Genomic DNA, 26,203 nt, shown 5'->3' on the forward strand with positions numbered 1-26,203 from the left:
AACACAGAGGAGAAAGTCCAAGCAAATAAAATGGCATTCCTAAAGAATCTAGAGCAGCCACGGCATACAGCTGTCAATATGATAAAATCTATAATACGATAATCGCCAGTTTTGATATTTTATAATTGACAGTATAATGCAACGATAAGATTTATTTTAATAGAACAGTATTGTATTGATTTCGATACTGGTAATTCAACGGCAACAATTTATTATCTTTCAATTTAAGTAATAATCAAATACGGTAGCTATTAAGATTAACTCCCATGTACTTGAAACTGGCCTAAGTAAACATTTGCCAAAAAATAAAAATAAAATAACTCCCCGTGATTAGTCGTCCAATAAATTCGATATTAGACAATTATTGGTATGTAAGGACTGAAACTGTGCATATATAATTATATCAGTCCACACAATTTGTCTAAGATTCCTGTCAGTTTGCCCCCTGACAGAAGAAAAGACTTATGTATATAAGAAACAAAAGTAATTAAAGCGACTGTAAAAAGGATATTTATGTATTTATCCAAAGTTCCAAGCTAATGAAATCGCTATGTGCTAAATACTTCTGGTCATAGTTGTGGTATAACCGCAATATGGTACACTTAAGCCAACAGACCGTGCAGATATGAGGAACGTCACGCTTTCATGGAGAAGCACTGTAGCATGCATACTATGGAAGCATGATGAAAGATTATAAATTCATATGCGAGATAATTATACGAGACTTGTAAAAAATATGTTTTAAAACTGTTAAGCAACTTTTGGCGATGAATTTTCTTAAATATGTTTTTTAAGTAACTACTATTTTTTTGAATCAATAAAAAAATACAAAAAGCTGCATCGGCCGGGAATCGAACCCGGGCCGCCCGCGTGGCAGGCGAGCATTCTACCACTGAACCACCGATGCTTGTTACATCTGTTGGAAATTTACAATCATTTTCAAAGTCTATCACTATACGAATGGAATGTTTTACAAATACATATTATTATCTAATACTGTTAGAACAAGTGTGACAAAACAATTTCCATTTTGGTGTCAAAATACTTATTTACACAAGTGTATTAAATTTGTTGACAGATAGATCGTTCACCTGTACTAAGCTCATGTATATGTAGTATGTATTATTTTTGGGGAAAACCAAGAATAAAGGATTATTCAATGATACATGTATATTACTGCTCTTAGTATGAAACAAGAGAAGGAAGTTAATTTATAATTACACAAATAACATTGTAAATATATTTCATTTATAAAATATGCCAGTATAGCAATGTACTTTATATTCGAAATTATCGGAAAATCAGCTGTTGATCAATCTATCGACCAACTCGTTGCACAACTAGACAGGCGTGAAGCGACGTTCTTCATACAAAATCACAATCCACAATTTAGTTCTCTCGCGTGTGCGATGAGAATCGCATGTGTTTTATTTATCGTTTCCAATCGATCGCGCGATACGCGTATTTGAGTCTTAAACGTCAATTATCGTTATTAATAATTAATAAATTATAGTTATTATAGGTGTAAACTGTTATTTGGATGATTAAGTGTGAGTTTGCGTTAAATTAAAGCAATCGTAAGTGTTGTGAAGTGTTTTTATTCAAGTTACAAGCTGAATAAGATGTTTGGAGTATTAATGAAAAGATGGAAACCGAAAAGGTAATGTTTATTTCATTTATTTACTTTGATGGCGATATATATATTATGTACTTTGTTTAACATTATATTATACCTTACCAAAAAAACTGCGGTTCGAGCCGCTTGCGTACTGAAGTAGTGATAATAAATATTTAATTAATTCTTGTTTATTTATTTTTTTATCGTTTTCCCGTAAATCCCGTAATGATATATTACACGAATAACTATTCCTTTGAACCAATCAAATTAGTCAACTGTTAAACTTGTCTATGATCAGCTTAAAAATATTCCCGCCTATACGTATAAAACTAATTAGGTATAGTAACTAGAGATGCGAAATACTTACTATAAAAAATTCTCGTGTCACAATGTTCGTTCCCGTACTCCTTCGATACGGCTCGACCGATTCTTATGAAATGTTTTATGCATATTCAGTTAGTCTGAGAATCGGCTACTATCTATCTTTCAAACTCCTCAGTGATCCACCCCAAAAACAAATCTTTTTATTTCTAAGACAATATTTTTTTTTTCATTCTTTAATGTTACAGCAAACAAAAATATATACAACCCGTACTTTTCACCACTTTAAGATAAACCCTTATTTTTTATTTAGAATATATAGTTATTTTTACATGGCAATACAAACGTTTGTCGGTTCAGCTATGTAACATACAACTTCAAGCTATAAAAACAAGTCACTAGTATTGTTAACTGTTTATTATAAGATCTATGTGTACATAAATATATCTTTCAAATTTCCGTGTATGGTTAGTCGTTTGACCAACTAATTAGGCATACATTAACTAGTATGTATAGTTGTAATTATTATTATACCTAACAAACACCTGTCTTCTATTTTCGTTTGTCTAGCAGTGGCAGGTGTAAGAACAAACATCTGCTTGACACAGGTATTTTGACATTTCCAAAAATGGCCACGCCGTCATGTATATTGGTATATTATTGATATTCAATTTATTCAAATGCCTCACACTAACATAATCTGTAGCCTGATTTAATTACGTTAACAAATGGTTACTAAATAATTCATAAAGTCTTCGCCGTATGTTACCAGCTACCAGCGAATCGCTAATAAGCTACCAATCAGAAACATTTAAGTAAAAAAATGTTATTACGCTTGATGCTTGCTTTTTTTTATAGAACAGGGGGAAAACGGGCAGGAGGCTCACCTGATATTAAGAAATACCGCCGCCCATGGACACTCTCAATGCCAGAGGGCGCGAGTACGTTGCCGGCCTTTTAGGAATTTGTACGCTCTTTTCTTGCTTAATGGCGGCGAAAAAGTCCCGGCGTCAAATTACATTTAATTATAATAAGTACAAGATACCTAGCAACGTCTTTATAAAGTACTTAGTCAGTGAATATTAAGTATGCCAGCTCAATATAGAGTTGGTGAAATTGTTTATAAAACTAATCATAACATATCAAATTGCTGGTTGTCAGCAAGTGTTTTTCATGTAAATCACGAATGAAAGGTTATTTTTATTATTCAATGATTTTAAATTCACTAAGCAGTATAATTTAAAGAAAACACCTTTTTAACGGATTTACTAAAAAAGCACGCGAAACGTCGGAAAAAAATAAATTATGTTAAATAATTATAAGTTTATACATAGCTACAATCCGTTAAAAGGTGTTTTCTTTAAATTTATAAAAGTTATGTTAATAAAATACAATACCAGTGTATCTTCGTATAGTATAAACGTTGTGTAAAAGAAAAAAATATGGCGATTAAAAAGAGTGGCGGAGAGTTTAATGCCAGTTCTTCCGTTCTACGCCCTTGATTTGTAAACTAGTAGTAGTAGTAGTAAATGTAAAATTAGAAGCATTTAATGTATATTTCTTTTTTTTGACGTTCATAAGTGTACATTATGTTACCTGTGTAGGTATCTTAATCCCAAGGATTAAGATAATTTAAGTATTCATCAAATTTATAAAACGCTTAATTGATTAATTTAGGTTTAACGAGAGCTTTGAATTTATTCAGGGATAATTCTCTAATTTCGCTTGGGAGTTTGTTGTAAAAAGAAATACAATTTCCATATAAGGAGTGGTTGATTGTACGCTTACATTTGTTCTGTTTCAAGTATTGTACTGGTAAAAGTCACCAATGGTTTTAATACAACAAGGATTAAAAAATATATTAGGTCAACTTAAACTTATTCCGTACCAACTCCCTTGGAAAATACAACAACTCCCCACGAATTACCCGCTTCTGCAGCACAAATATGGATTGAACCTCTGCAGCATCAACCCACAGTAGAATACCGTCATAACGCTGTGAAAGTAGCTATGGTATACAAGAAACTAAACATGAATCTCCATTTTATGGGAAGGAAACTTGTTTTTTTTAGTTTATGTTTTTGATTATTGGATCTCTATCTGTAATTATTGAAACGGTTGCAATTACCCCTTACTCATTGTACGCATACAATTTAAAATCCTGTTAAATATTCTAAATTTGAAATTGAATATAGAATATTTTCTAGAATATTGTCTATAATGGAGAGTAGTGAGAAATAGTGAATATTTCGTAACATAGACAATGGGTTGCGACACAAAATGAAACAATGGATAAAAGACAATGTCTGAAATAATCGATAAAAAGCAAAATAGAAAATGTTAAGCGTGAAAAGAGGTTTTACTTTTAAAGTAAGACAGCCTTATTCAATACATTGTTTATGACATGTCAAATACCAATACATTTTTGACGTTTAAGTCACACTAAGCGCTAAGTTAAAGTCAAAATAACTTTACTCATATAAGTAAACACTAGTACACTTATGAAAGTCAGAAAAGAAGTTAAATTAATTCTAAATTTACATTTATTACCATTTCGCAAGTCAAGGGCGTAGAGTGGGCAAGAAACGTTCCGCCATTTTTTTTAATCGCTAAGTTTTGAGTCATAAAAAATTGTTTGAATTGGAGCAAATTAATCCCAAGGATAAGGATCATTTAAATATTCGTCAAATGTATAAAAAGCTTTATTGATTAATTTACGTTCAACGATGGCTTTGAATTTATTTAGTTATAATTCTCTTAAACCGCTTGGGATTTGTAAAAACGAATACAATTTCCGTATAAGGAGTGGCTTATCTTCTATAGCTTAGTTGGTCGTACGCTTAACCCAAGATCTTATCCTAATATTTCTTATGGTATGACGATCTGCCGGTACACAGATAATGTCGGATTTTCACAGTAAAACTGTGATGAAAAAAAAGCCTCTGTGGACATTTTCAGAAGCTCCGGGGAGACCTTACGCCGAGTCGTATTATTATCTTTATTCTTACATATTTTTTTTATATAAGATGCATAGTAGCGGATGCTTGAAGGATTCAAGCGACTTCTACTAAGCATTCCCTTGTGATTTGTGTACTTTGCTATCGCAGGCTACTCGATTGTGAGGAAGTTGAAAACAAAAATAATAATATTAAGTAGTTCTATATAAATATTTTTTTTAATAACTAATATTATGTTTATTAGTATTAATTTCAATAAAATATATAGTATTTAATATTTTTATAACTTACATAGTAATGATAAAAACATTAAAAAATTAACAAAAACAAATTTTAACAAAAGAGGTTTGGTCCTGTTGGCAGTGTACCTTTTACGCTAGCGTTTGCTCGCGAGGGATGCACCAGCTCTGGGTTCAGCAGTACCATCTACCAGGTGCCAAGTGCCAACTTAAATCTATTGCTGGGTAACTAAATAAAAAAATACAACTTGGATTATATCGAAGTTTATGTATTATGTATCTTAGATTAAATTATTGATGAATACATATTTCACAGATCTATCAGTGTTTCGATAAATATATACTTTCACCGAAGGTTTCAACATTATAATACATAATCTAATAATTATGAAACTCGTTAAACCTACGCATTACAAAACACTATGAATTATGTCTGACATCTTTGTTATGGCCGATACTCGAATAACCGCACTTGAGGTCCAAATTTATCTTATAAAAACACGATAAACACCCACTTATAATAAAAACTTATTGCTTTATTTTAATTGCTTAACTTGAATTACAGTACTTTATTATTATGTAGTTTACTAAACGATTTTAAATATAAATTTAAGAAGCTGAGCGGATTTAGGAGTTCGCGTTGACAACAGTTTTGATCAAAATTATTTTAATTTGGACAAACTTTTTAGTAGTTACAAACCAACTTATCGAAATGTTGGCCACACAGAAATTGTTCACATTCCAGAATAAAATCCTAACTAAATAAAAAAATATTAATATATTTCAGCTGTTGAGAATTAGATATTCTTCGATTCTTTCTCGTTTATTATAGCTTTTGATTTGTAGTATATTGTAATTATTCAATAACTATGACTTTAAATCTCAAAAATAATTTAATAAAACGTAGTATGCCCAAGATAATGTTGCAAACAGAGTAGACTAAGTACACAAGTTGTATTGTATCTTATTCCGTTGAATTAGTTTTAAAGGTTTCTTTTTTGTTCCAAAAAATAACTTTTATTTAACTTTTTTTGGCATGCCGTCATATTTTTGTATGTACCTTTTACATAAATGTATGTCAAGTTCTGACAATTGTCAAATAGGCGGCAAATTCAAATTGTAAATAGAACTTCATATTAACCTGAACAATTTGTAGAGCTCGTTATCGCAGTAGTGCGAAAACGGTCCGATACTAAAAACGATAAAAGTACTACGGCCTTCCGCAAACTATCGTCCAATTTGTTGTACCACACTTATGTTGTTACAATTCCTCAGCTAAGATTAACTACCAGTACTTCGTGATTACATACAACAACTTAATCAGGACCTCGTGAGAGGATTTCTTGCTACAACAATAATATAAAGGAAATTCAGGTTCAATTTCGGAAAATTAATTTAATTAACTGACGTAATAGTGTTATTTTTGATGACTACTTCAAAACCTATGTACCTATGGCCAAAAAAGATCGATAATAAAGTCAAGATTTTTTTTACTTTATTACAAATCTGAATACCTAATAACGTGTGTGACCTCTTTTTCTTTTTTTTCTTTTGTGACCTGTAGCTACCACCACAACAAGAATACATCAAAAATGGAATCAACAGTATTTGAAATGCATTTTCGCGTTCATTGTATTATTTATTTAAGCCACATCTATTATCAGCCAATGAAAAGGCTACAATATAATTCTTGATTGGAAAATAATTCATAAACAATTGATTTCCATAAATAGTGCGACTTCAAGATTACACATCGCCACAACGTTGCGATTTCAATGGAGCTTCATACTTGAATTAATAATTAATAAAGTAAATAATAAAGAACCATCAAGATATTAATTCAATTGAAAATTCAACTCGACCTAGGAATAGGACCTAATTCTTCAAGTAAAGAGCGTACTAAGTTTTTAAAGCCCGGCAAGGCACTCGCGAGCCCTCTGGCATTGAGTGTCCATATGCGGCGGGGATGCATCACTTGGCACCAGGAGAGCCTTCTGCCCGTTTGTTCTGTAAAAGAGTAAATGTAATTCATTTAAACAAATGTGTTATGGACTTAGAAAATAGGAACATTAAAGTTAAATCATTGACCTTTAAGTAAATCGTTCACATGGATAATCAGAAACTCTGATAAGATAACGAGGCGCCATTGCACTTCACTTGATAAGGATTCTTTGATTATAACAAGTTAACTATATTTTTTGGCTTTAGGCTTTAAGATGCGTTGCCGGGCTTTTAGATTCAATTTTTTTATAAATACAGCCTATTTCTGGCCACTTGCGCACCAGGGCTGATGAGCTAACGGGTGACACATCTTCAGTTTAGTAAATAACAATAACCTTATAAATATAACAAAAGCCTTTATTTTCAAAAGGTAATAATAAACTAAATTCAATAAACAGTAGGTAAAAACAATATTACAAAATTATTTCCAATTATTCATATAGTTTATGAATAAAACAATATATATATCATTGTAAACACGAAGAAGTATACGCTATCTCCAACGTTGGAGAAACCAAAACCAGACAAATCAAGCATATGACGGTTCCTAATTTTTAAAAGGCCAGCAACGCACTCGCGAGTCCTCCAGCATTGAGAGTGTCCTTGGGCACCGGTATCGCTTAACAGCAGGTAAGCCTTCTTTACCTCCTTTTACAAACAAAATAGTACAAACATGCTGTAATATTCGTTATTTGTGTTGATTTAATTATTTTAATTTTATTCTCAGATTTTACAAGCAAGAAATTTGAAAGTTCGACGTTATCATGGTGTCTAGTCAGCTATTATAAACTTATTAAAAAAAAAAAATTGATGAAAATATCTTCTATCAAGGCGTGTCACAGCTAAATTGCCTACATATATTACGACAAAAACTATATTAGTTAATATATAGTATAATAGTACGTAATCAGTGTGGTAATAGATTTACCACACACTTCCTACAGATGATAAAAACACTATTGAAACTATGATTAAAATATCAAATAATATAACATAACTTTATTATGTTCAAATAGGTAATTACGCCGCCCTTGTCTAGGGTTGCCACTTTAAATTTAATTTATGCAAATTTATTTGTAAACACAAACATTTTTTAATACATAACCTTGTTACGACATGACCAGTTATGTTCTTTATGATATTTTTATAAAATAGCTGCCCACGCTGACACCGTTTTGGTAATATGTTTTTTACTCCTTTCCTCCAACTTCGATTTTGTTCCTTTGGATTAAAGACTCTTGGGTCGTGGTGTTCCAGTTCAGGCGCTAATTAAAAATTTAACCTGGTAGATAGTACTGGTCATCCCAGAGCTGATACTTTCCACGCTTAACGAATAACTATCGCACTACAGTGAGGAAATGCTGGCAGCGTTGAAGGTATTCTGTCACAGACACCAACGTTTTTAAATTTGTTTAATTTTTTTTTATAATTTTTATTATTACTTATATACCTATACTAGTAGGTAAAGAAAATTTTAAAAAATATTGTACATTTGATTGTTATGTTTAGGTTTGTTTATAAATAAATAGATCTTTTTTTCTTAGACTAGCTATGCTACCCCATAAAGACTTCGATTTTCCAGAATAAAAACCCAAGTACTAAATATTTCTTTATTTTTAATTTTTTTCGCTCCACAAAAACCTTTTTCAGAGTTAAAAATATTAAATACAAACAAATATTCAAATTCCATTCCAACTATCTCCGAGTTTAGTGCTTTGCAACATATTTTGCGATTCATTTTTATTTATACAGATTTTAGAACTATGATATCACCTATTTAGTGAACGAAGGTTGTGGGAGGTTTCAATAAAAGTTAGTAATAAATAATTCATTCATATTGGCATTGCAACTTGTGTCTTGGCCTTCGAAACGAGAAACTTCCACCACTTCCTGTCCTGTGCCACCGGTTTTTAGCTGCAATACGCTGCAGCTCACCGGCTGGTTTAGGTTTAATTTCTTGACTCTTCTATTACCGTGTCACACATCTCTCTTCTGATGTACCCCATTGATGTCACCGTAATAATACAGTTTACAAAACAACTTTTGAAATTATAATAATGAAGCCTCATCTCACGCATACATCGATATAATTACACACATAACTGGCCCTTTTATTCATAAAAACTAATTTAGTATAATTACATTCTGACTGAAAATACTCTTTTGTACTTACTTGTTCTTACTGACAAATCGTTTTTAATCTGTAATGGAAAGACAAAGAAAGCTATAGTAAAGCATTGCAATACACATATTAATTTTTTAAGAAAAATATTATATTATAAATATCTATAAAAAGTATATGTCTGAGAATCAAAATAATATGCAATTAACATATTGACGTATGTGTTAACTATCGTAAATGTATGGTAAAAGTACCTAAGAATTTCTCAAAGACAGATCACTTTTGACAGCCCTATGAGATTGCTAGTGCTGCCCTCTGGCGGGACCACCTGCAGTGATTTTAATTGAAAATTGGCCCTCTCGTATGCAGTGTTTCACGCTGTGTGGCCACCCTTTTCGATTTTTTTATCAGGGATGTTATGGTCAGTAGTTTGACGTTAGAATAAATTAATCGTCTGTGGATAATTAAATTAATGTTATTCACAATGGGTTTTTAATGTCACTCGAAAACCAGAAATCTGAATTGCTTATATAGTTGTCATAATTAAGAGAATGAAGAACGTTTTTGAATTCTTTATTATTACCCAGTATTACTTTTTTCAAAAGAATTCAAGTAAGCAATTTGTTGTGACATTTTTCTTCCTTTTTTAAATTTATAAAGTCTATACTTTTATTCAGCAAGCCCCGATAATAATCTATGATTTGTATACTCTATGGTATTTTCTCTAGGTATTTTTGTATTAATCTGTGCAACAAGATTGCGCATGCCCCGCGGTGGGCACGACTGCATACGTAAATTGCAATCGCTTACTTGTGCAATTTAATAAATACTCAATCTATCAGATAGGCTAATGAAGTGAAGATTTCTGTAAGTGTTTTGATTTAGTAGTCTTCTGATAATAGTTATCTTTTATACTGGCAATGTTGTGTTTTATAAACTTTATAAAATTGAAACTATTAGTATTATAAATTTGTGGTAGCTGGTATATAAATTAAAAAAAATAGGTTTTTGTAATTTTAATGAAATGTGATTTGAAAGACGTTAAAATATATATTCTATCTATAGTTAAATTAATTTATCTGTTGGTGTTAAACAGTTTCAGATCGAGACGGTGATAACAAAAAAATAATAATATTGATTATGATATTTATGTTTCTTGGCGACTGAAATAATATTATTATTAATTATACTTAAAAATAAACGAAGATAAACGAAAATAAACGAAAATAAACGAAAATACACGAAAATAAACGAAAATACACGAAAATAAACGAAAATTAACGAAAATTAACGAAGGTAAACGAAGATAAACGAAAATGCACGAAGATTAACGAAGGTAAACGAAAATATCGAAAATACACGAAAATAAACGAAAACAAACGAAAATAAACGAAAATAAACGAAGATAAACGAAAATTAACGATGGTAAACGAAAATACACGAAAATGCACGAAAATTAACGAAAATACACGAAAATACACGAAGATAAACGAAAATAAACGAAGATAAACGGAAATACACGAAAACAAACGAAAGTAAACGAAAATATACGACTATAAACGAAGATACTCGAAAAAAAACATGGTACACTATAGTTAAATCGTTAAATTTGAAAATGTTACAAACTACGAAATTTTAATACACCGTAATCAATTAGACATTTGAGCTGGAATTTGGGAAACTAATCCATCGGAATTTATATCCTTTCCACTGATACAAATACGTAAATGATTTTCCAAGTTATGCGTTGATTGACTCTCATCAATAAAGATAACTGTTCGCATTTATAATTAATTCCAAACGCACAAATCAATCTTCTTGCGAACTTTCTGAGCTGCGGAACATTGTCTTCATCACTACACGAAACACTACAATATTATAAAACAAAGTCGCTTTCTCTGTCCCTATGTCCCTTTGTATGCTTAAATCTTTGAAACTACGCAACGGATTTTCATGCGGTTTTTTAATAGATAGAGTGATTCAAGAGGAAGGTTTATATGTATAATAACATCCATTAAATAGTGGAGAAGTACTGTTATTTTTGAGGTTTCTAATGTGATGTCGTAAATAATTACATTTTTTCCGCTTACATTGCAAACGCAGGCTGAACCCTACGAGTTTTATCAAAATAATGTGCTAAGTATTGTACACATTGAAAAGGTATACAGAAAAGTCCGTGATGGTATATGTCTATGTCTTATGGATAACCCACATTTTTATATACAACGTTCACAAATTTTCTGTAGTGTATTTAGTATCAGCATTGCACCCGTGCGAAGCCGGGGCGGGTCGCTAGTGCTTTTATATAGTTGGCATTATTATGCTAAGGCCAGTCGTTGTTAATTTGTTAGGTAAAGGCGGGGTTTAAGGTGACATGTTACAAAATAGGTGCGAGTTAAATAATTTATCTTATAATTATTATTAGTCATAATCGTTGAAAGGAAACATGCGTAATATTTAAAGTTTTTTTAATACCACCGTAAAATAATACTTAGCTGATTTTGAAACACCGCCGCTCACTCAATCTCAGACAGCTCGTGTGTGTTGCCGGCCTTTTAAGAATTGGTACCGTATTTAAAGAATCCTAAGTCGAATTGGTTCGGAAACAAATAGATGACCAATAAAAATTTAACATTTCATAAATCTGTGACATCACGGTCATCATAGTGATGATTATTACGTATCGCTAAGACAAGATTAAAGCCAAAACGGATTGCATTTTTAAACAAAATATATGAAACATAAACATATGTACATTAATAGATAAAAAATGGAAACTAAAAATTAAACATTAAACCACAAACAACTTAATATGTTAAAGAAAAAGGAAATTGTTATTACTAAATGAAGTCAGTCTTCCGCTTTCTAAAATACTTCCTCACACCCTCTTTGGTAAGGTGGAAAAAGAATGAATAAAAAGAAATCAACATTTGCATAATTTGCATTGAAGCTAAACCAAAATATATTCAAACACATTCGTGTTTTACATTTATTTAAAGGCCGGCAACGTACTCGCTAGCCCTCTGGCATTGAGAGTGTCCAATACAGTATCAGTTAATATCAGATGAGTCTGCCTGTTGCTCCCTGTTCTATTAAAAAAAATCCTACGAAAAAAAACATTTTTTTTACATACATATTTAGCGTTGTATCTAAAGGATTACCGTCCCAGTAAAACAAGTGGTTTTTATCTCGAAATCTTCATCCGTTACAAAACTTATAAATAGCATTCATTAATCACAAATGATTAATCCTTTCATAGCGTTCATCGGTTCATAAAGAAACAGGAAAGAATAATTGACCTTCGCAGTAGTTGGACCACACATTCTCCTTGCCTTTTATGTATGTATGTACATACGCAAAACACGGTAGTGATAATATCTGTGAATAGTAAACTTCGAAAACCTAAATATCGATTAAAACCCCTTAAACTGTTTGTTGTACTCTCCGTTTGAGAGGTATTAAATCAACTGCCAGGCCGGCAACGCAACCTCTAAAATGTGTGACCATGGGCTGCGATGGCTCCTTTGAGTGTCATGTAGCCTCGTTTGTTTCCCGAAAAAAAGGTATTTGGTATTTGTAGTTGTAATTATTTTGAAATAATTTACTAAATTACTCAAATAAGTAATTCTTAATTCTAAATGAACGATTCTGAGTGTTGTTAATCTCATATTTTTCATTTATCGTGTTATAAACAGTGAATGATATAATTTGGTCATTTTCTATTGTATAAATTTAATTATCAATGCGAGAAAAGAAAGGAAAAGCGTAAAACCGTTAATTACTGAGCTCGAAACGGAGCAATTACAAATTTCTTTTTCGCCATATTTGATCTACGTTTTCTTTTATCTTTATATGTACGATGTCGAAGTATTTATTAAATAAGGATTGCTAACAATAAAATCTTACATATATAATTAAATTAAAACCTATTTTTCAAGACACAAACACAGCATTAAATTTGAAAACTATAAACCATAAATAAATACGTTCTTTTGTTTATTATATCGGCCAGATTTGAATCCATGTAAAGTCCCTTGTGAATTTAATTCTTAAAAAAAAACAAGATATTTAAATACGAAACGGCGTGTTTTAAAATCATGTTATATTGAGATTACTTTCATTAACAGATTATTTAAGACGGTCAAAAAAATAATATTACGGCGCAAAATGTTTCAGTGAATATTTTTTCGTTTCGTTGAGTTCACTTAACAACAGTTGAGCCTCTCGCTGCTTAAGAAAGAAATATAGTAATTTAATAATCAACACATCAATCCTGACCCAACTTCGTATGCCTACAGCGAAATGTATCGTATTTCGGCCATAGGCGATGAGAACTTGGAGAAACTGATCGTGGTTGGTAACACAGAAGGCAAAAGATCACGTTGCCGTTCACCAACCAGATGAACCAATCAAATGAAAGACTCATCGTCTTCAAAACTATACGGTGTCATAAGGGAAGCGCTGGACAGAAACCGGTGGAAGCAGATAGTCCGCTCTAGATGCTTCGTTACTGAACACGACGCTCAGACATGAGCTTACTATAGAGAGAGATAATCTATTCCAACTAGCAACACTCACGGGTGACAGATAGGCAAGGAAGTTTCACTTCCTCATTACAAATGCAAAAACAGTGCGAAACCGATTTAACGCTACGACAAAAAAACACTGAATCATGATCCACTTTATTTTAAACATTTTTACTTTTTGCAACTTACTTTTTTACTCAAAAGGCATTTTCACCTTCAATTGTTGACATGTTCTGATTTTAAAGGATTTACCTGGGCTGAGTAGAGTATATATGTATAGATAGATATATGTACATATATGTATAGATGATACTTGAAGGAGAAAAAAAAATTTGGCATGACGGTTTTTTTATTTTTTACAGATTAAATTCTACAACAAATTTTGCAGATGACTATCTCCTTTCACTTCTAGATTTTTATGTAGCAAACTTCCATATTCTAGAGTAAAATAGCTAGTAATAGCCTCTGAAATCTCAAAAAAGTGTGAAAGCAAAATTGCTAAAAACTTCACATATTAAAATCGCCACTGAAAAAATCGATGTCCACCATACACTATTATTTATTTAATAGATTGCTGTAAAGCTAATCTAGTCAAGGTAATACATATCTCTGTGTTTAACTTGTTCCGTGTATTTGAATACGAATTGAGTAAACAACGAAATCTCACTAGTTTCAAGGTTTTCTTATGTTTACAATTAAGTTAGCTTTAGTTCATTCACATCTATTACTAACGTCTTAATTTGACAATAGACTCTGCACGTCTATGTTAATTACGTAAAACTTCAAAAGAAAAAGAGTTTGTCAGGTGTTAAAAGTAGTCTGAAACTAGAAGCCTATTTAACATATATATACGCAAATTATATTATTTATATAACATATTATACGATATCCCACCCCGACAATATAATTTCCTCCCGTCTTCTGACAGATCCAGATGATCCAATAACGAGCAACAAAGTAAAAGGCTCGTCGCAAAATAGATAGATATGGGTAAAATCCCTCTTCATCAGGGAAGGCGAGGTCCTTCACTTCTCTACTCCAGTGAGCTTCCGTTCTGTCCTGGAGGCGATTGTCCACCCCGCGGCGGCCCGAGCCAACTCTCGAGTCTCGCAGGAGAAAAAAAAAGAAAACCCAATTCCAGCAGAGATATACTTGGCAAACCCCGACCTGAGTCAAGGCTTCAGGTGAACAGCGATATTCCAAAATAAAAAGTAAAAGGTTATATAACGGGACGTTTTGAGTTCTAAAAGTAAGTCGTTGAAAACGGGTAGCTACTAAATTTTGGCAGTCAAAAGCTTGTAAAATGGAAATATTTTTCCTCTTAAGACATTGGTAAACAATTTCCTAACCAGGTTACATTAAATATGCGTAATCAATGATAAGATTAAAATAGTTTTGATAAGCGCATAATAGTTATTGCCATGAGAAAATACGTCATACCTAAACTTGTATCACCCACGCCCCGTTTACACAATACAATCTATGGTTCTTTGATTTATGGAGTTTTTCGTTTTATTGTTGACACAGATACATAATTTAGAGTCTACTGCCCACAGACAACTGTCACATTAAAATTCCTATTTAATTCTTGATAACTAGTTGATGATTCAATGTACATGCTAAAATTACAATTATAGTAATAGTCTTGAATAAAAATTTAATTTTGATTAAAATTCGGGTCCGGAAATTCTAAGATATTTTTCTTATTCTTAAGATTAATATATAGTAGTTATTTGCGCTAACCTGTGTATCCGATATGGTCTAGTGGCTAGGATACCTGGCTCTCACCCAGGAGGCTCGGGTTCGATTCCCGGTATCGGAATATAGTTTTGCTTTTTATTTAAATACCTTGTATATATAAAATTTAAAATTATTTCATATGTAAAACTTTATATCATCACTGAGTTATATAGGCTATATAAATTTCCAAAATTTTAAACAAATGTCCTTTCAAAGGACAGTCCGCTACTACATACAAAAACATGAATGTATATGCAAATTACTTATTTCCATAATGGTAATGATATTAATTTGTATAGTTTACGCTACTATTATGTAGGTTAATTTTCTAAATGTTAAAAACGATATTTCAATGTGTACGTTTTGTAACAGTTAATTTTAAACTATAGTTTGACCTAGATGAGGTGTCACCAGTTACGATCCAACTAGAACATTTATTTTTACACGTATTTAACGACACATTCACACAATGACATATACATAAAAAATTGTAAAGAGAATTATAAGAAATATACGAAACTTAAAGAAAAAAAAATAATACTGCATCGGCCGGGAATCGAACCCGGGCCGCCCGCGTGGCAGGCGAGCATTCTACCACTGAACCACCGATGCTGACATAAGTTACAGGGAAATTAAACATGAGTTTGAATTAAGAGAGACAATCTATATCAGAATTATTTTATCGTTTTATAAGTGAAATGATAAAAATGATAAAAATCTATTATTTAAGTCGTGTTGTCTTCATGACGCTTTAAAATAAATATTAAGGACATTTAAAATCTGGATATAAATTTATTTGATTACGTTAACGGCAAACTTATTTTTATTCTACGCTAAGGTCACAATACGTGTATGTAAATTAATAATTAGATTAGATTGTCGTGGAAGATATATATCTTATAAAACATTAATATATCTCAAAGTGATATAATATAAAGCATTGTATGAAAAAAATCATTATATGTATATACATATATTTATATATGTCAATTGAAAAAAAAATCGAAAGCGAGGAAGTAATACGGAAATTAGCCAAATTAGTGGGAACATTTGAAGGAAATTAAAGACGACTCCAAGAGGTTTTCCTTTGACTAGCAATATCCCAGAGATGGGAAGCCACAGAAAAGTAAACTCCTTCAGGGTTGCCAATTAAATCAATATAAAACAGACTAGACTACTGTCTAGGGAAGATGTAAGGTCAACAACGAAGGGTGAAACTGAAACGTGCTTTGTCTTTGAATCAGTGAGTGTATCTGCAAGTAGAATTTAACAAGAAAGCAGAAAACCCTTCCGCTATAGACGAGGAACGTATTAAATAGTAGGTTGATCGGTTTCTTGATGCTCATGGAGCTTGAAGTTACACGATAAAAGGTCAAAGCGAAAAATCCTGTTTTTTCTTAAACTTTTAAACTTAAGCTTTTAAACAGAAAGATGAATCAGAAATCTGAATCCATGCAATAGCACCTTTATATTTTTTCTAAAGAATGATACCTTTAATAGACTCTGCAATCAGGTCATGTTATAAATTAACACTCTTCTCAAGTGGCAACCCTATCTAATTCCCTGTTGACACGGTATTGAGGCCGACCTAGTTTCGGTGAACTGAAAACATTTTCGTTTCATCTCTGATATTGATGTAGCGAGTGCTTTATGTTGGTAATAGAGCCTCATATGGATATTTTATAACGCTTTGAGGGCTGTAATATACGATGTATATGATTGTGGGTTCTAGGTTTGAAAGGATTGACCATTCATTCTGGAGCCTTGGATGTCAGGTTCATTGGCCTGATTCACAATTATAGGTCATACTAAGACGGTTACTGATAACAACTTTGTTAGTAAAATAGTTGTTAAACACTTTGTTACCAACGCTTTCTTATTGTTTTTTTTTGGACTATACGCAGAGATTCAGAATGTTATGGAAAATTTATCGTGACAGGGTGGAGACTCTCAGGAGAGTCTTGATGACAGACAGGTGACGTGGAAACTCGACTTTCAGATGAAGAGCGTTACAGAAGAATTGGCACAAATTGGCAAAACTGTAAAACTATCATTAAGTACTCTTTCTACATAACTGTTTCGGAATTTTGACCTGGCTTAATAACTTACAGATGTAAGCATTCTAGAACTTTAAAATATCCGATATCTCAGACCTGATTCGAATGGAGATTTGAGATACTCGTTGAAGCGTAATAATTTAAAATTCATAATTCAAAATTTATTTATTCATGTAGGTAACAATGTACACTTATGAACGTCAACAAAAAGAAATATTAAATGAATTTAATTTTACATTTACTGCCAGTTCTCAAATCTAATAAGTACTAATAACACTAGTACTAATAAGTACCTGAATAATAATTGATAGCAAAAGGTTTTCTGTTAAATAAAAATAAATGAATTGTTTTATAATAGTTATTGAAGTAACCACACACGTTGTAAATAAATGAATGAAAGTTGTAGGACATGTTATGCATGAACGAACGCAAATGATAGGAAATTCTAAGCCTTGAAATTTAAAATAATTCCCCGATATTGTTGACTGACCATATCCTTGATTTAATTTACTGTTTACAACTGTTTCAATTGCTTTGTTTTGTTCCATTAGCTTTGTCTAAGTTTGTGGTTGTCTGGAAGAGATCAGGCGAAAGCGATAATCATTTTCATTTTTATTTAATTATTTTAATTGTACTGAATTTATGTATACAACGAAGTGCTAATAAATAAAAAAAGCTATAATCACACTGCTTACACACTGTATACGTGCTAATAATAATATAATAAATAAATCTGCGTTTACTGCACAAGACGCTATGCGACAGAAATGCCATCTACAGTTCTAATATGTAACTTCTAAACGAATACTAATAGCCTGTATTTTTCTCGATCTCCCTTTCTCATTCTCTCGCAATCGGTGTCAATCGCTCTCTCCCTTTTCTTCTACAATAACGCTGCACGTCTTCGTGACTTTTCATACAATATTTTCCCTCATGCGCCTAAATAAGTTTCGCTTCAAAATTGTGTGTAATATGGGTCAAGGTTACAGTCGTCCCAAATAGAGTGTTTACATATTCGTTGAGAAAATACAGCAATTAATTATAACAATTAGCTAACTAGATGTTATAGTCAACATGTAATTATATAAAGTGCTCGCCGAAACACGAGTATCAACTAAATGTAATAACTTAACTATATAAAAATGTAGTAACTTTAACGCTTTTTCGTATTTTTTTTATAATTAGAGGGGCAAAGGCCTAGCGCCGAAAAAGAGGACGGGAGGTCTTATCTCCCAGATCCCTACCACTATTTACTAGTTCGCAAAAAACCTACAAACGTGATTTAAAAAAAAAAAATTATCGTGTATTGAATGCCATATAAGCCTTTGTAGTTTGTTTATTACACAAATTGAAATGTCAAGCTTCGCGATACACAAAGTATAGAAAATTCTGAAATTACTTGTGATCATTAGAAGCCTATCGAAGAAACAAAAGACTGCCTACAAAAATCTTGACTGCCGCAATGTAAATAAAAATTCCGAGTAAATAAAAAATATGCAAGTAACAAAATGTTTTGTAAGGCTGCGTGGGATTATCATCCATGGGTAGATCTCAAGCCTGTGGGCATGTCGAAGCTAACGACAGGTGGATACTTGAATGGCCTCTAATCTGTCAAGGGTGAAATCGAGGGGTTGTATAATATATTTATTTATTTTGTCAATAAGGTGAAAGGGGAATGTTAAAATTGCTTTACAAGAGCAGAAACAAATAATGGTGGCATTTTTATTTTTAATTAATTTATTGATCTGGTTCACCACTTCGTTCGATGCGATGAATACTTTTTTTTATACACATGAATATTTTTAGACACTCAATGCCAGAGCTCGCGAATGCGTTGTCGGACTTTATTGGTATGGTCTTGTCTCCAGTTCTCTAACTTGAACTGTTTCGGAAATACTTTAATGGGCCTCGTAATTCTGCGTCGACGTCCAATCCAACTCAGTTGCAGATTTTAATCCAAACTCCTCTGAACACTCTCCCTGATGAATGCGGTATAAGATACTGATAGATCCCAAATGTGAACGCAAAAAATCCCAATTGTTACAAATGTGAAAAGAAAATCTACTGGTCGTGAAAGCATCAGTATTTAATATTCTAGTCGGTATCGATACCAGGTCGGCAGGCAGCCGTAGAAGTGGTTACAAAAATTATAAACTTAACAAAGGAATGTACTTAGTTACGGGGTTTGCGATTTCAGTTTCGCAATCTTCGCCGTGTTTCAGGAAGTAGGGCAGAACTTTTCCTTTAGGTCACATGAAATTGTGAACAATTCGTTTCATTTTTAAAGCTGTGTATTATATTTGCGTACCTAACAATTTTTTTTCTAAATATTTGCAATAAATAAATGTATATTTCTGTACCTGATTAGAATTATCGTAAATACTTATTACTCCAAACAGTCATGGCGTTTTCGCATGGTTGGTCAATCATGGTCGAATTCGTTTCGGTTAGATTTCCGGAGAAATGTTATTTTTTCTGGTTGGATAGCACTGAAGGTTTACCTGTAATTTCCATAACATTGAGTAATTTTGTGGTCTCTGAAGAGCATTGAACAATAAAGCAAATGTCACCTTATCTATTGTTTTATTCTAGGATTAGGTTCATTATCTACACTTATAAAATTTTTTTTTATATAACAGGGAGCATACGGGCAGGAGGCTCACCTGATGTTAAGTGATACCGCCGCCCATGGACAATGCCAATGCTCAATGCCAGGGGGCTCGCGAATAATTCTTACAAATAATTCTTAAAAGACCGGCAACGCACTTGCGAGCCAAACAAATTTCTGAAGACAAATATTCTACAGCCAAGTGACAATTTTTATATAAACATCAAATATTTCCCAGCTCACAGTTTTTATTGGAAAATTTAATGGTGCTTTGTAGAAAATATTTTCTTATCTCACAAATATTTCAATAGTCATTCTCGACATTTGCGAAACAAACGAACATGTTTCATTCGTCATTTCTGTCTGAAATTAACACATAACTTTTTTCTGTTTATCTCCGTTCAGTAGCACTTTTTATTTGTTTGAGCCAAAAACAACACACCATAAATGGCGTTACCGCTATCTTAAAGAGATGTACAAGTTGCGTGTTTATAATTTAATTTCACAGTTGTGTATAATTATGTGTGGCGTTGTTAAGATAGAGATTTAGATCTCAACAGGTTGTGCGTTTGATACCCGGCTATTCACTTATGGATTTTTGTGTGTGGGCAATTAGTAAGTCGTAAGAAAGGGTCGTCAATAAAAGTCGAAGAAAACTGTCAAGAAATGAATCATCGACCAATAACCTCTGCTCTAGGGGGCGATAAATGAACTATGATTATAGCAACACTAAGAATAGTCTTATATATATAATATATGTAATGGCATGACATTTAACATATTATTTAGAGTCCATTGCTTCAGACTTTAGGTCCAACAAATACTTATATCGTGAATAACTTTCTTAACTGGCTTTAAATACATGGCGGCATTTTAACGAACTTATAAATCACAGAATTCAATAATCTTCGCAAAATTCAATTGACGCCACACTTTGACAGGTGACAATGACAATCAATAATGATATCTTAAATATTGATCAATCAATCAATCAATCAATCAAAATATCTTTATTCATTTAGGTAAACATGTACACTTATGAACGTCAAGAAAAACTAATTAAATTAATCGTAAATTTACATTTACATTGCTTTTCACGATATGGCGAGGTCTGTAATTTTATTAGTTAGGCTTTAAGTAACATGTAAAAATATATTCTAAATTTACATTTATTGCCAAATCGTGAGCGCAGAACAGTTAAGAAGAACTGGCAATAATATTGACATTTAGCGTAGGCTTAGTTTAACTTTGGACATCTCAATACTAATAATCCTAAATAATGGATGTAAAAATTGGTGAGAAACTTAAAACTAATAAGTGATTTAAGTATAACCTAATTTACTAAAATGAAGTGGTAAAGTCAATGGGCGGGGAAGCAAGATGCCTGTACATATATGGTTAACAATTTTATGGAAGCAACCAAGGGGAAGGGGGAGTAGAGGGTGCCCCAAAAAAGGGGAATAGAAGAAATAGCAGGAAGAAAATGGAGAAAGAAAGCCATGGCTTTTTACCCGTGCGGTTTAGATTAACTATACCGAGGATACAATACGAGTTTAAACACTACTTACAGTCAGTAAGAAGAGACACTCTGAAATATTCATAGACAAGCAGTTTCCTGCTTTCAATTTGTCTTTGTTTCAACGTTTAAAGTAGCGTAAACACTAGATGTATATTTCAAAATGAGGAATAATTCAATGCGATATTAATGAACATTCATTGCGATTTTAATGAGTTATATTAATAGTGAGTAATAAAACTTTGCGACTGGCAACAATGTTGATTGGATATTCAGTGTAATTCATAGTTTAACATGCGTGTAATTAATATGGAAACTGAAAGGCGTATCAGTTTGATAAATTAAACTAGTTTTAAAATCAATTATGGAATAAATACATACCTGTTATATATAGAGCCTACTTGTGTATTAAGATTTAGGGAGGCTTGATTTTGAAATGCATAATTGGTTGGTTGGTGACGACACAGCATCTTCTACTTTAACATGAAGAGTGTTCAGAGTTGTTAGGATTAATACCTGCAGCTGAATTTCATCATCGGACGTCGAGGCAGAAGTACCACCTGTATCTCCTCGACGTCCGACATTCCATAACTGAGTGTTATTAAGGCAATTTTTTCCACGCACCAGCACTATGTAGAACCAGCTGCTCACTAAAGTATTTCGGAAACAATTCGGCTAGAAGAAAAGGCGTAATAATTCTTAAAAGGCCGGCAGCGTGTCTTCTGGCTGTGTGAGTGTCTATGGGTAGCACTCCTCTTTAGGGCCTGCCCGTTTGCCTCTTGTAACATAAATAAAAACGTTATGTTATATGTCTTTTATTCTGGACCAAAAATTCTCCATGAACTCTGAGGAAGATTTTCACAGAGATAAATAATTGAAAAATATAGTTATATTTAGCACCTACGTTTGTATTCCGAAAATGCGTATGTCGCTATGGGCATAATAAAATGTTACATATGTTTGTTACAAACAAAATCTGTTATAACGACATCCAAGGGACTACTGTCGGAAAAACCGATATTACCAATAAAAATGGCGTTGTTATTAAGAATCGTACAATAGAATTCAGTGGGATCTTTGATTTTGGTCAATACAACCGATATGTTGTCCTAAACGTTATCGCTGTAAATGGTTTTGACTGTATGTACTAAAAAAATAGACTTAACAAGTTCGCGGGGGCATATACAGTCAACAACAAAATTATAATATATTAGTGTAAATATAAAATGTATATTACGTCTTGCAGAAGCGAATTAATTATACCGCTGCACTGCAGATACTCCACACAACCTTGATATTAATTTTAGATTTTCAGCACCTAGAGTGAAGCTGTTGAATAGCTTTGTAATTCTAGCACTAGGTTTCAATGCCATTCTATTATACAAAGCCTAGGTCTCAAGAATCGACACTGCACGAAATTAGGTCATTCGAGTTTGTTCAACATTGTATTGATTTTCCCTCAGTATCAGATTTGCACACAGTTAGGAAGTTATTTCTTTCTTCATAAAGATTACTACTTACCGTATTATTTATTAATGTTTAATAAATAATCCGGTATAGTCGTATATATCCGGTGTAGCCGTATATATCGTTGTTAGATAATTATAATTATTTAATAATAAGCAGCGCAAGGGGCGGCCTTGTTATACGTAACCACTGTGAAAAATTACAATATATGTATCTTAATATATATAAATCTCCTGTCACGATGTTTGTCCGCGATGGACTCCTAAACTACTTAACCGATTTTAAATTAAATTGGCACACCGTGAGAAGTCTGGTCCAACTTAAAAGATAGGATAGCTTAGATCTTTAATTATAGTCGCAATTTTATTTTATTGCAAATTATTTGTTTATTATTTGATGCAATGCTAACAGATGGCGTTGTATTAAAAGTACCAACGTTTCACATTAGCTATCTACATTTCACATAAGTTCTCCTACCGTTTCCATTGAATAGTTTACTACTATGTAATATAACAAAAAACTTAGCCATAGCAACGCTTGGCCGAGTTTGCTAGTTTACATATAATTTCAGGTATAAATTATGATTTATACAATTTAGACCTGAAAAATGGAACTAAAAAATTCAATTAATTAATTATTAATTTTCTTTTTAATTATTTGCTTGTAGCTTAAGAAAATTGTAAATATAGCATACCCGATTAAAAGAAATAACATTGAAATGTGAGGCCCGGATCTAACAAAGTTGTATCGCCACTGATTATTTTTTTTATAAAGGTAATTAATTATTTTTTATTAATATTTATTTTCGGCGATTTGCGATTTCTTCATCAATAATCTTTAGGTGTAAAGCCAATTTACTTAAAACCATATAGTTCACTTTTGCGTTCCTCAGAAATGACGCTATTTATTATTCAAATGAGAGACGGATATATAACTGTATAATATGTTATTCATAAAATACAGTTCGTTATATAAAATACTACGCATTGGAAAATTAACTCCATTTTCTTTGGAGTATATCTTGTAAATAGCTCGGATTTACATTCTACAATTTTTTTTACCTAAATCAACTTCGTTAAATGGAGTCTGAATTATATTTAATTAGTATTATTTTTGAAAGTTCAATACACATTATGCTCCTTCACATTACGAGTACAATATAATGTTTGACAAGTATTCATATCAAAATAAATCCCTAGCAAATCAAAGCAATGCCCCATTCAAGCGAGCGTCACCAGACATCAAAACTTATTAATATGAACCAACCACAGATCTGCAGCTGCATACTGCAACAAGCAAGTCAGTCGATCAGTCGGCTTCCACCTCTCGTGGTGTATACACGCGCGTCACAACAAATAACTATATATTACGTCACATATTCTATTTTCAAATCAGTGTTTGTAAACAGTGATGTGCTTGTTTTGTTAAAGATTTTAATCTATTTTTGCGTTCGTGGGTTGTGCTAGTGATGTGAATTGGATTCAATCATGTTTGGAGTATTCATTAGGCGCTGGAAGCCTAAAAGGTTTGTTATACACATTAAAGGGTTAAAAAATCATTTTAAAATGTAGTTATCGCAGCTTCTAACGGGGTGTATAGTATATATGTAAATAAAGTTTGACCATGTTATAAAATTTATTCAAGGTTCTGGGTGTGTTTAGATTGAATTGGAGTCACTCTTAAAACTATATTCTTGAAAGTATCTCAAGTATTTGTAAATAGAATAATAAATTATATTTTGATTATAAAATGGGACTTAGATTGAGTAAATAAAGAATTTATGATTACTTTATCGAAGCTTTAACAAAAGCTTGTTTATTTGAGAGTTAAAAATACGTAATAAATAATTTGTTATATTATGTACGGTATAGAAATGTTAGTAATTAGGTATACGACTCTTAACCATGTAAACTGGCCTTCAAACCCCATATAAATAAAAAATCGCGGCGAAACAGTCACCACCTGCTACTATATATAGCGTCAGTTCAGGCTAATCACCTATGTCAAATAAATAATGATAAATACAGTACATGCCCCTTCTAAAACATTTTCGTTATCAAATTTCAGTTCATACAGAAATAGAAATGTAGTGTGGGAATTATGTTGATTCACTTTGCTCTATCCTTTCTCTCACGTTCTTTATTTAAATTGGATTTCACTCAGTTGGCCTCCTATTTCAATACTTTAATAATATATACTAGGCTAGATGGTTCTATGGCTTGCTTCTTGGCTTGTGAAATGGAGTAAATACTATATATTAAAGTCGATTAATTAAATTTTTAATTATACGAAAAAAGATACTTAATTGTTATATTGATACTGTAGTGTGTGTCTGTTAGGTGTGGGCCTCAGATTTCTGTATCATGATCATTTGTCAATCTAATAGGTAAGTAAGTGATCAGGCTCCGATAAACGAACAAGACAACAGACGGTAAAGCCAGACAATACAATTAGAAAATCACAGATAGGTATAACAAAGATACAAGATACAAGGCTAAAGAAAATAATACAAATGTATTCTTTCAAAAGGTGTTGATGATGTTTTGGTTTCATAGGTTCGATCCCCGGCTGTGCACCAATGGATTTGGATGTGTGCATTTATTCGCTCGATAGGTGAAGAAAATTCGAGAGGAAACCGACTTGCTGTAGACACAAAAAGTCGATGGCGTATATAAGGACTATACAGCCATCAAAGACTTTTCTCTTGTAAAACATTTTCAAGTTCTTGTTCTTGATTACTTGTCAGAGACAATAAATCTTAAAAAAAACGTGTTAAAATATTTTCAAAAATTGTTAAAATAAATTCTGCGTATGTAGATAAAACAACACCAAGTAACGATAAAACAAAAAAAATTATAGCTAACTTCACTGTCTATTTTTCGTGACAGCGTCGTAAGAATCTTTCCGAACGTGCCAAAAGAAGTATAACTTCAAAAATTTAATTAATGAAAAAAAATGAAAAAATGAAAAATATTTTATTTCTTCAAAAACGGTACAAAAAAAAAAACATTCCATGGTTGTGACCCTCAAT

At 32.1% G+C, this 26,203-nt stretch overlaps 1 protein-coding gene and 3 non-coding genes across 6 annotated transcripts in view; 2 read left to right on the top strand and 2 right to left on the bottom strand.

The window, feature by feature from the left end:
* Window positions 1-836: 836 nt before the first annotated feature.
* Window positions 837-907, bottom strand: Trnag-gcc. The gene has a single exon. It is a non-coding gene; the product is annotated as a tRNA-Gly (tRNA).
* Window positions 908-1,413: 506 nt separating this feature from the next.
* The window catches only part of LOC110996645, a 298,070-nt gene continuing 273,280 nt past the window's right edge, over window positions 1,414-26,203 (top strand). For 2 of the 3 annotated variants that reach the window (XM_045629335.1, XM_045629337.1), the window contains exon 1: window positions 24,478-24,697. In XM_045629335.1, the coding sequence (XP_045485291.1) occupies window positions 24,660-24,697 (38 nt within the window). In that variant the 5' untranslated portion in view covers window positions 24,478-24,659. Of the gene's footprint in view, window positions 1,661-24,477; window positions 24,698-26,203 lie in introns of those variants that run through there. The other variant, XM_045629336.1, reaches the window with a different exon arrangement.
* Window positions 15,535-15,606, top strand: Trnae-cuc. Its single transcript has one exon. It is a non-coding gene; the product is annotated as a tRNA-Glu (tRNA).
* On the bottom strand, window positions 16,066-16,136 carry Trnag-gcc. Its single transcript has one exon. It is a non-coding gene; the product is annotated as a tRNA-Gly (tRNA).

The sequence above is a fragment of the Pieris rapae genome, chromosome 8 (assembly GCF_905147795.1).
Source record: "Pieris rapae chromosome 8, ilPieRapa1.1, whole genome shotgun sequence".
NCBI classification, from domain to species: domain Eukaryota; kingdom Metazoa; phylum Arthropoda; class Insecta; order Lepidoptera; family Pieridae; genus Pieris; species Pieris rapae.